We start from the raw sequence: 12,045 nt of genomic DNA on the forward strand, positions 1-12,045 counted from the left end.
GCTTGGGGGGAGAGCCATTCACTAGGCTGGATTTCCACTACCACAGGCTCTTTCTGGGTAATTTCTCTGGGTTTCCCATCAACTGTGTTTTATTTCAATGGAGATGGAGATAAAATTCCAGCCAATAATTTCTTCCACCTTAAAGAGGTTTCCCCTTCGTGCAAGCCGGGCTTGCCCCAGCCTGTCACTAATTACAGATGGAACATGGAGTTCAGAAAGGAGGAATCAGAATTATTCCCCTCCCTCCAGCAAATATCCATTAAAAAACCTGACTCCTCTGCCTGATGGCACCAGAGGTTTTGCTGGTAAGTTTAAAAAGAAGAGGGGAAATGATTGATGGAAAAGCTGAAGAGCTGCCATGCAGTTAAGTGCTCCTCTCCTCCTTACAACATATACACCCCTTATTTTGAAAGAGATCTCCTATTCTAGAGATCAGATAAAAACCCAACCACCAAAAAAAAAGTGCTTCAGTCATACTTTCTAGGTAGAGACCTCAAGGCTCTTTACACACACGGGGAGGAAAGCCAGGAATTAATCACAGAGGGCAACCAGGTTCTTGTCTCCCATCCCATTCCTCTGCATGCTAAAGATCTCAGTGCTGGGGACAGATCTCAGCTGTGCCTCACAGGGCCAAGGGGAACACAATGGACACCACTTTGCTGGAGGGCTCCTTTTGCCTGGCTCCAGCAGAAATCTCTGTTAGGTATTACACCTCTAAAGAAATGATCCTGTGCACCTGGAAGCTGAAATGATCCTGCACAGCCTGAGAAGTTTTTGCCCTGTGTATTTTCCCTGTGAAGGTCCCTCCCCAGTGCTCCATTTCTGGCTCTCTGAAATCCCCACTCTGAGCTGAAGGGAAGCCCAGAGGATTATCTGGAGACCAGCGTTATCTCTAAGTGGAGCCAGATGTATAAATCCCATTATTCCTAAAATAATTGTTATAGAATAAGATGTCCTTTCAGAGATTTACAGTTTGGGATACTTCTCCTTCCCTGGAGTCCCCTCCCAACACGCTGCAAGTAATGCTCTACACCCATATCACATGTCCCTCCACTAAATTCGGCCCCACCAGCTGCATAATGAAGACATCAAAGTCATGAGGGCTCTCTCAGCCTGCTCTGAGCAGTTTTCAGTGCTTGTTCCATGCAGTCAAGACCAGAGAGAGGCAGCTCCAGTGCCAGGGGCCACTCTGCCTCGGGGTTTTCGGCTCTGGGGCCCAGCAAACAGGGACAGAGGTGGCAATGCCAGGGTGGGTGTCACATACCCACCCAGATGCTCTTAGGGAAGTGTTCCTGCTCTGCTAAACAAGGAGAAAATGCTCACTGAGGGGTGATTACCTCAGAACTGTCCCACAGAATGACAACTATTTCATTCATTGGAAAAGCCCTCTGAGATCACCCAGTCCATTCTCCCAGCACTGCCAAGGCCACCAATGAACCAATGTGTCACCAATGTGTCCACAAGTGACACATCTACACAGTTTTTGGACACTTCCACCACTTCCCTGGGTAGCCTGTTCCAGTGCCTGACCCCCATTTCAGTGAAGATGTTTTCCCTAATTTTCAGTGAAGATGTTTTCCTAACATCCAAACCCTCCTTGGCACAGCTTGAGGCCATTTCCTTTCGTTCCTGCTCAACAGCTGCTGGAGCCCAGTCTCCACAGCCTGCTCCCAGCACAAGACAGGCACATTTTAATGGCAGCAGGGAGCAGAAACTGGGATGGGAAGCAATTCTGGGAATGCTTTGGGCTCACCCCTTTGCTGCTGAGGGAGTCTCAGACACTGGAGGAGGCAGGTGCTCAGCTTTCCTTAAAATGCTTATCCTTGGCCTTATTTTGCTAGCAGGAAGCCCTTCCAGCACCACACATCTTTGGCCTCTCATTGGAGAGCTAGAAAGTTTCCATGGAAACTGTTAAATGCAAAATTATGGCTTGACAGCGGTGTCCTGAGGAAGGGAGACCAAAGCCCCTTCCATTTGCTCCTGTCCCTGGCCCAGGGCCTGCATGTCCCCATGGCTGGGGTGGGATGTCACCCTGTCACAGTTTGTGCTGGGCATGGGACGAAGGGTTGGGACACCTGGGAGCACAGCAGGGCAGTGCTGGCTGCTCTGGGGCTTTTTACAACTTTACCAGGCCTTTCTGGGGAAAGTCTGTGAGAAAATCAGAAAAAATAATAAAAAACAATCTTATCTTCACTTGCTACACCTGTTGCTGTGATCATGTAGAATGTGTTATAAAGATTTGTTTACCAAAAAGTGGTTTCTTAATTAGCCAATGGTGATGGTGTTTAGACTAGAGGACCAACTAGGTCCAGGTGTATCAAACTGTCTATAAAAACAAGAAGTTTCTTAATAATGATAATATAATAAAGAGATTGATCAACCTTCTGAGAATCATGGAATCAATAGTAATTATTACCCAGCTGGGGGCCCATTACTGTGACAGAGAGAGGCAGGCACAGCTCTGCCCTGGCTCTGCTGCCTGCAAGCCCAGACAGCATCCAGATATCCTGGATGCACTGACCACCTCTCTGCCTCATTCCAAAACTGCCACAAATCCCAGGATTATTACAAAGGAGGTCAACCATCTTGGGTGTGACTCTGAAACCAAACCAAACAGGACTGAAATTAAGTTTGGGCAATTGGCAACGCCCTATTCAAACACTGGGTGATTTTTCCAAGTGATTTTTAGTGGCTTCTAATTTTAAAAATTGCTACCCTAACAAGTCCATTATGACCTTGTATTCACACAACCAGAACATGTTAGCAAAGAATTAGAATCAAATTTTCCAAGGGGTCAGGCAGTTGCAAGCTGACTGTTGCTGGCTAGGTCAGGATGTGTGAATGGAAGCATAGCCATGAAAATGGAGTAATTTTAAGATACATCATATGTAAATATTGGGCTTTGAGAAACATCAACATGGATTCATTTGAGTCCATTCCCTGTGAGTCGAACCCCTGATCTTGGTCACTGGGACCTCTTCCTCCAGCTGTTCTAGCCCTGCCTGAATGAGGGGATGCTGAGGGTGACACTCACTGAATGAGGGGATATTCCAAATTGCAATGCAAGATGTTTTCCATTACCACCTGTATGGCAGATTACCTTTGCCAAGTGGGCAGTTTGCCTTATCTCTCTCTTTGAGTGACCATAATTCACTCCTCCCTCGGGAGGGGACATTGCTGATAACAGCTATTGAATGTCACTGCATGGCTGATAAGAACTATAACATCCCATTGGGAGATGTGAGCCCAGAGGGAGGAGCCAAGCATTGCTACCCAGATACAATCTGGAGATTCTGGAACACCAGCACAGCTTCCCCACTGGATTCCCCAGAGGAACAGCAGCTGCCTCTCCTTCCACTGGATCTTCAGAGGAAGAACACATCCTTCTCTACAGGATCCCTGCTCCAGCAGAACCACCCTGACACTGCAGGAGGGCTGAGCCACAATTCCAATGGGACTGCTGCCAACACCCTGACGCACAGGGTGTCAGGTTGGGTTCTGACTCTGGCAGTGTTGTTCTAGTGCACTTCATTGTTTATTTTATTCTTTTATTTTTTTCCTTTCCCTATTAAAGAACTGTTATTTCCTGCTCCCATATTTTTGCCTGAGAGCCCCTTAATTTAAAATGTATAGCAATTCAAAGGGGTGGGGAGGGTTTACATTGTCCATTTCAGAGGAGGCTCCTGCCTTCCTTAGCAGACTCCTGTCTTTCCAAACCAAGACAGGTGGTGCTGAGGGTGACACTCACTGAATGGGGGGGTGCTGAGGGTGACACTCACTGAGAGCCACCTGAGAGCTTTGCTGGGTTGGGACTTCAGGGCAGATGTGAGGGGACTTGCCCTGGGTGGGCAGATGGAAGGATTTGCACAAGACAAGGTCTCTGCAGGTGACCATGAGCCCTGCTCAGTGTTGTGAGGTAATCCTGCACCTCAGCCCTGCTCAGTGTAGAGGAGAGAAGGCTGAGAGGGGATCTCATTCATGCACATAAATATCTCCAAAGGGTGTCAGAGGATGGTGCCAGATTCTTTTCAGTGGTGCCTAGTGAGAGGACAAGGAGCAATGGCCATAAACTAAACCATGAGAAGTTCCATCCCAACATGGGGAAGAACTTCTTTATGCTGAGGGTAGCAGAACAGCTGCCCAGGGAGGGTGGAGTCTCCTTCTCTGGAGACATTCCAACCCCACCTGAACACATTCCTGTGCCACCTGCTCCAGGTGCTGATGCTTTGGCAGGGGGGTTGAACTGGATGATCTCCAGAGGTCCCTTCCAGCCCTAATTTATCATTCTGTGATTTTTCAGTGGCCTTAGGTGGCTTCTGTGTCCACCTAATTGCAGGAGGGAACAAACCAATTCCTCCCACAGCCCTGCTGCTGAGTGATGGGACAAGAGCTGGGTTTGGGTACCTTCTGCATCCAACCCTTAATCACAGAGCAGGAGTTACCCCAGACAACCTGAGCTGCCCACAGCTACCAGGGAAAGCCTCCCCATGTCACAGGACACCTGTCTCAGGTATCCAGGGCCTCTCTGACCCAGGAGAGCCCATCTACAAACCCAAACCCTTCCCTGTGCGTGCCCTGCTTCTCTACTCATTCCCTCTGAGGTCTCTGGGGATCTTGCTCACTCTCCTGGCCATGGTAACTGAGCTGAGCATGGTCCTGTGGCTCTGAGTGAGCCCTCAGTGCTGCTCAGCAGAGACTTGCAGAGCACAGCAGCACAGCCCTGACCCCAGGACAGCCCATCTACAAACCCAACACCTTCCCTGTGCATGCTCTGCTCCTCTCCCCGTGCTCTCTGAGGATTTTGCTCGCTCTCCTGGCTGTAGTAACTGGGCTGAGTGTGGTCCTGTGGCTCTGAGGGAGCCCTCAGCAGAGATTTCAGGAGCACAGCAGCACCTCCAGCCCCAGCCCCAGACCCTGAGTGAGCAGAAGCAGGGCAGCCCTGTGTTGTACTTACTTCCCATTCCCATACTTGATCCGGATGTCTTTGCTCTTCTTCAGCTCCTTCCCATCCTTAAACCATTTGTAGGATGGCTGAGGGTTCCCAGCAGTCGCCTCACATTTCAGGGAAATCTTCTCACCCACGTGAACATTTGGGCTTTTCAGTTTCTTCAGTTTGGGAGGAACAGCTGAGGGAAGAGAAAGGGGACAGTGTGAAACCTGCCCCTCTCAGGGCTGTGCACACACAAGAGGAACCCCCAGACCCCTCCCCTGGCCAAGCTCCTGCTACCCCCTCAGCCACGAGGTGATGGAGAGGGGCTGCCCAGGGAAAACAGCACACAAGGAAGGAGCAGGAGTCAGACATACCCACACAGGGAACAGAGGGAGGCTCTGGAGGCTCCCCATGACCAGGTTTGATGTTCCACAGCAGCCCTATCCATGCAGGCAGGACCCTGTGTCTGCTGTCCCTGCAGAGCTTTGCTGAGCTCTCCCACCACACACCAGCTCAAGCTCTTCAGGGATTATTTTCCCCCTGCTCCTGGCCATTGCTGCTGCAGATTACCAACACCTACAGACCTCTGTGTCTGCCACAGCCCCAGGCAGAATGTTTTAGTGCAGATGGAGCAGAGGCAGGTCACAAGGAGCAGCCCCCTGTGCCCCAGATGCTCCAAATCTGCTGCAGAAACCTTGTTCAGCTCAACACCAGCAGAGCAATAACCAGTGAGAGGGGCTGCAGGAAAATCCTGCGTGTGTAAGGAGTTAGGAGGAACAGCCATTTATTCAGGCTGCAAGAAGAAAAGTGAAAGAATAGGTATTTTAAATGGATTTGTGGCAGCAATGTCAGGCTGGCCAGCAGCCTCTCCAGCCTGGAGCCTGGCTCTGCACGTGGGTGTTTCAGAGAAGTGATTTTTACCATGCACCTGGAACATCAGACAGAGAGGGAGACACTTCTTATCAATCTCTGCCAGGCTTTATATTAAACCTGACAAGAAAGGATTAGCAGGCTTGCAATTTTTCTTTCAACTGACAGCTCTGCACTCTTCTAGCTCCCTTTTTCTTTCTCAGTGCTAACCTTAAAAAAGGAAACAGCAACTTGCTGGCTTTGCCTTAAGAATATTGGTAACAATGGCTTCTCCTTGTCTGAGGTGTGCTACTGATAGATAATTTCCTCTTTCTAATATGCACAAACCACCTTCTAATTGCTTTGTGCATTCTGATCCTGTGAAATGGCAGAGCACTCAAAGGCTGAGGGACTGGATGGGTTTCATCAGAGCAATCACTGTTCTACAGACCTTTGTATGTCTCCTGTAGTTCTTCATGCCAAGCTAAGTCAGTGTAGGTTGATAGTATTTAAAGACTGTTCTCACCAAAAGGGATCTTTCACAAAATAATAAAAAGCACAGCCATCATCAGGAATATGCTCCTGAGGTAGGAAGCTCTCAGCACTTCATATTCCTGATGGGAGTGAGAAGCAAAATTGTCCTTAATCAAAAGAATCCCAGCATGGATAGAAATGGAGCAGTTCAGGGTGGCAGGAGTGAGCCAAGCAAAGCTCACAGTTCCTGAAAGGCAGCCCAGGGCTGGGGTGGGTAACGTGGGCTGGTCCCAGGCACATCGCACCTGGCAGCTGCCCCTGGATCCCTGGAGGCGTCCCAGGCCAGGCTGGACAGGGCTTGGAGCACCCTGGGATAGTGGGAGGTGTCCCTGTCCATGGCAGGGCGTTGGAATGAGATGAGTTTTAAGGCTTTTTTTAAGGTTGATTCAACCCAAACCATTCTATGATTTTCTAATGGAACAGGGAGAGCACAAAACCCTTGGCTGAGCTGCAGGCAGTGGTTACAGGCTGTGCACTGACATCTCTCACTGCTTCCCAGTCACTGTGCTTTGGCACAAACAGGGACTTCTGACCAGAAATGATCCCAGCTTTCACCAAACTTTGTGAATTCTGTGAAAATCCAAGGTGTCATGGGTTTTGTGAAGCCCACATCCCTGATCCTTGCCTGGAAATGGGTTGCCCAGAAGAGCTGGAAGGCAGTGAGAGGAGAAGAGAGCTGGTCTCTTCCCAGAACGCTGCATGGAGAGCCAGGAAGGTAAACAGGACCTTGCTTTTATAGGGGTCATCTTGGGGAATAGAGAAATAGACTCTCAAATATTTATTCTGTCTGAATGTGTGTGTCAGTCAGCTCCTATTGTACCCCGAGGTCACCCTGTCCCCTGCCAACATCATCCATACACCTTAAATACAGGGAAGGTCCTGACCTTGCCATGGCTGCATCTGCTTCACTTTATTTCCAGCCTGGTGGTCTGCAGAATTATGAAGCAGACAGCACATGGACATAATATTGGTTAATTTGGACTGAGATACCAGTCACTAAAGGAACAACTCGTCTCATTTCAGAGAAGCCACAGGTGTGAAGAATTCTGATATTTTATAAGCTAGAACCAAGAGTATGATATAAAGAAGTTCAACTGGTGTTAAAATTGATACAACAGCTGAGTCCTGGGGCATGAATGAATATTCTCTTCTCCTTTCCATAGCTCTATGTGCTACCATCACCCTGAGTGGAAGAGAAACTGGAAACTGTCGGGATCTCTGCTGCTCAGAGTGACCCCGAGAAAAGTTCCAAAGTCTCTTTTCCCAGCCTGGTGCTTGAAGAAGGAGTCAGAGCTCTTCAGTTCTCAGTCTCAAGGTTGTTTATTGTTTCTTATCTATAAAAAATTTTCACCTGCCCTGCTGAGGTCCATCCAGCAAGACAGCTCCAGGCACTCTGCCTGCCCCCAGGGCAGTGTTATGTCTTTATACTAAAAACTATGTGTACAATGTTTACAATTACTTTCCAGTACCTATCACCTATGTTAGACAGTGAGCTTCTACTCTAAACCATCTAAAAGTGCCAACATCACAGCAGAAGATGGAGGCCAAGAAGAAGAAGGAGAAAGGCTGGAAACATCCAGATCCCTCCATCTTGGCTCCTGAACCCCCATAGCAAAAACTCTACATTCTACTTTTCCACCCTGTGATAACTTCATTATTATTCTGCTTAAACTGTTGTGGCTTGCTGATCTTCATCTAAGGTTGGTAATTTGCTCCATGGGCCATAATCAAAGCCACAGGGGAACCTTGGGCTCTGTGCCAGGGTCTCTGAGCCCCCTGGCAGGGTCTGGGCTGGTCAGGACAGCCAGAGGGATGTCCTGGGTCCTGACAGGGAACTGCTGGGACAAAGGGGTGTCAGCCCTGCCCCTCTCCACCAAAATGCTGGCAAGAGCAGAGCAAACCCCAGGAACCTGGAGCCTGTGGAAGAAGAGGGCCAAGAACAAGCAAGGAACTTGATCTCTCCACCAACATGAATCATGTCTCACCTAAAACTCTGCACATGTCACCAGTGATGATTGCAGGACATTCCTAAGCAGGCAGATCCAAAAAACCCAAAGAGCTGACACACACACAGCACAGCATCCCACCCCTCCAGCAGAGAGTCCTGCCCAGAGAAAGGGAGGAGAACATCTTTCCACCCCATCTACATGTTTTTGGTGTCTCCCTACAGGAGGGAAGGAGACAGTGTATTCAGCTGCAGGCCACACTTGATGGGCTCCATGGACTGCAATCCCCCAGCTGAATCAGAGCAGTGAAAGGGGAACCCAGTCCCAAAATATTCTGGTCTGTGTCTGGGAAAAGGGCTGAGCACAAAGAGGCAGAGCTGTGCTCCCTGACACATCTGTGCCCTCTCTGCTGCACTGCAGCAGGAATTGTGCTTGGACAGCAGCGTGGGAAGAGCAGGCAGAGCCCCAAGCCTGGGAAACAGCATCCAGAGCCTTGCTCTGGGCAAAAGGGAAGCCTGGCCTCGCTCTCTGGGATGGGCTGGAAAGCCTCACTTCATAATTCCTGCTGCTTTCAGAAAAACAGAGAAATCTTCATTTAGAGCCATTCAGCGCTGATGACTCTGCTTAATTCCAGACAAAGACTTTCCTCTGGTTTTCACTCATAAAAAGTTTAAACTGCAATTCTTATTCATAGTCTGAACTCCTCTAACTTTGGCTTCCAGCCAAGAGATCTCTGCCTTTCTCTGGTGAATTTGAATCCCATCTAGCAACCAGAAACCCCTTCCCTTTTTAGGTACTTGTAAACTATGACTGAATCACCTTTCAACCTTACCCAGCAGTAAACTAAAGTAGCTTGAGAGGCCAGAGCAGCACATGGAGTGCTAATACTGGAGTATATCAAAATTTTACATTTAGGTACACTTTCAGCTTTTGACCCATCTCCCAACTCTGTCCAAATCACAGAGCTGCAGCTCAGAAAAACCACGAGTTTAGTTCAGAAAGATCAGATTCTGAGTGCCTCCTTTCTTGGTGCTCTGAGTGTTTGGGGTCATTTTCATCTCCTCCTTGTTTGACACATTTTCCAGCATGCTGGAAAAACAAAACCACAAGCTTCACACATATCAAAATAGCAGATTATCCTGGGTAAACAGTGTGCCAGGCAGGGTCCAGGTCTAATCCATTATGTTTCCATCAATTCCCAGCTTCCCAGCCTCCTCCACACAGGTGGGGCCAGGGCAGCTGCTGTCACCCAAGGGTCACCCAGGTCACCCATCACCCTGAGCAGGCTGAGCTGAAGCTGCAATTTCAGCTCCTCACCTTCTGGTTCCATGGAACAGCCCTGCCAGATGTGGTCTCCTCCACAGCTGGGCCGGCAGCACCCCCAGCTCAGCCCCCACTGCTGCCAAGTTCACCAAAACCTGGAGTTTTGGACTTGAAAATAGAAGAATTTTGGCTCTGCTTATCAGACTGAAGCTACAGCTCAGGATCGGCATCTCTGGTCACCTTGCAATCCTGTCAGCCCCTCCTCCATCCAAATTTGTGTCTCCTCTCTGTGGTATGGAGCATCACCAGCCTCACAGTGCCTGAGCTGCTGGACAGGAGAGCCAGATGCATTTCCAGGCAATTTTTCTAAGTGACAACCACGTCAAGGGTATGTCGTTCTGCAAAAACAAGTTTAATCCTGGTAGAGCTGAGACCAACAATAAATATGATTTTTCTCCAGATTTTTGCTCACTCCAAGGTCAGATGAAACCCAAGCAACCATTAGATCCCATCCTACACTAGTTATGTGAGCTGTAAAAACTAACCTTGAGAAATACCAGAGCAGGGATGGACAAATGCACACAATTTCCTGACTTGTTTTAAGGGCCATGTTTGACAAAAAGACCTTTGCAGGAGAGGTTTGTCCTCTGATAGCAGCCCTGGCACCCTCTGCCTTCTCATGGAGAGGAGAGGGTTACAAAAGTCTGAAACACTGAGCTCTAAACTGCACGATATGAGTTGTTTGAACATCCACCATAAAAGGACTTACATGTACACACTGCTTTAATTAATTCACTTCTGATTACACTTGATATAACACTGAAGTACCTTGATGATAACAACACCTCCTTTACCTCTGGTACCTGCAGTATGCCTGCAAGCACCTCAGAGCCACAACTCAAAACATCATTAATCATCCTCGGGCAGAGTGCCCAAACAGAGTCCAACAATGGAGTGGTGACAAAACCACATCCCACCCACAGAGCATCCTACATAAACAACCCCTGAGCAGCAAAAGGCAGGAGCAGCCAGCCTGGGAAAGGTGCTCCATGAGCTGTGGAGCAGGCAGCAATAGCAGCCACAAACTCTGGTTTCTGAGCTGTGGGATGCTGCACACAGACACATCTGGGCTCTCTGAGTGGCTGGGATGGGATTTCTCCTCTGGCCTCCTCCAAGGGTGCCGTGTGAGCCTGCCCCACACTGCCTGGCACATGGAGGCTGCCAAAGTGTTTAGGTGGGTGGATCTGGAGGCCTGGGAGCACAGGATCCTTCTGTGTCTCTCTGAGCAGCTGAGGAAGAAGGCAACTGAGCTTGAATTCCCTTGGGCGTGAAAAAGGGAAGCTGAAAAATGCTTTCTTACAGGAATGGAAGAGATGCAAGGAGAGTTAAGACCTACAAACTCACAGGTGATCCTTGACATGCCTGTATCCAAGCCATGGCTTTGCACACAATGTCCCCACCTGAATGTCCCTAGGCCAGGACACCCCTCCCTGTACCGGAGTGGAGGGGAAGGAAGGTGCACAGGTGATCTCTTGGAAAGGAGCTGTGTTTCTCAGCCTGCCCAAGCCTTTGGTCTCAGGACAGCCCTTCCACATTGGTGCTGGGGCTTGCACTGGGCTCTTGTGCTGGGCTGGAGAAGCCGCAGATCCAGAGGTATCTCCATGGGTCTGAGCTCCCAGCTCTCCCCACAGGAACCCTGACACCCAAAGGATGCTCCAGGCACAGTCCTTGAACCTTCCAGGCCTCACTGAAGGACAACATCTGGAGCCATGAAACCCAGCTTAGCCAGGTCTCAAGGGCTGCTGGTCCCTAAGCCCCTTCTGGAGATGTGCCTCAGATGGGAGTATTTCAACATTCTCTAACATGGAAAATTACAGAATTAATCTTTCCATAGGATCTGTTTTGCAGCCTCAACTTGCTTCATCAATTCAATCACAAACATTTGCCAAGATGGCAACACCTAACTGAAAGGAATTTTCCCCATTTCTGTCATCTCTACTGCAGAGTAAGGACACGTGTTCCTGGCACATCACCATGCGGGTTGGGACACCAGACACTCATTGGGGGTCAGCACCATCCCCACTGTGATACATCTCATTTCTTGCCTGATGCAGTCCCACAGCCTCCACTGTTTCAATCAGAGGTGATTCTCCTTTGCCTTGGGTTTAATTTGGCTTTTATTTGACAAGGAGACAAACCTGGAGCTCAGCAGCAGCTCCTGATCCCCAGGACTTTGTTTCAATACTGGCTGCAAATGCCAACCTGTCAAAGGAGGGACCCAGTCTGAGGAAATCTCCCTCCTGCCAGAAGGAATGGAAACATGGGTGAAAAAACCTCACAACACACTCGGTGTTTGTGCTTCTTTTCCCAGGTTTTTATGGAGAGGGCACAGGGCAGTCCCTGCTGTGCCCCAGGCAGGCTGTGGCGTGCACAGCCGGAGCTCTGAGGGGACTCAGCTCCTTGGTGGCAGGGTCAGGAGGACTCCTCAGAGTCTGTGACCCTCCAACGGCCCTGGAGGTAACA

General features: G+C 49.3%; 1 protein-coding gene across 5 annotated transcripts in view; it reads right to left on the reverse strand.

Annotated features, from left to right (window-relative positions):
• NRG2 (neuregulin 2) overlaps positions 1-12,045 on the reverse strand; it is a 158,523-nt gene that overhangs the window by 52,143 nt on the left and 94,335 nt on the right. For all 5 annotated transcript variants that reach the window (XM_074552265.1, XM_074552263.1, XM_074552264.1 and 2 more), the window contains exon 2: positions 4,955-5,126. In XM_074552265.1, the coding sequence (XP_074408366.1) occupies positions 4,955-5,126 (172 nt within the window). The remainder of the gene's footprint in view (positions 1-4,954; positions 5,127-12,045) is intronic.

The sequence above is a fragment of the Zonotrichia albicollis genome, chromosome 15 (assembly GCF_047830755.1).
Source record: "Zonotrichia albicollis isolate bZonAlb1 chromosome 15, bZonAlb1.hap1, whole genome shotgun sequence".
NCBI classification, from domain to species: Eukaryota; Metazoa; Chordata; class Aves; order Passeriformes; family Passerellidae; genus Zonotrichia; species Zonotrichia albicollis.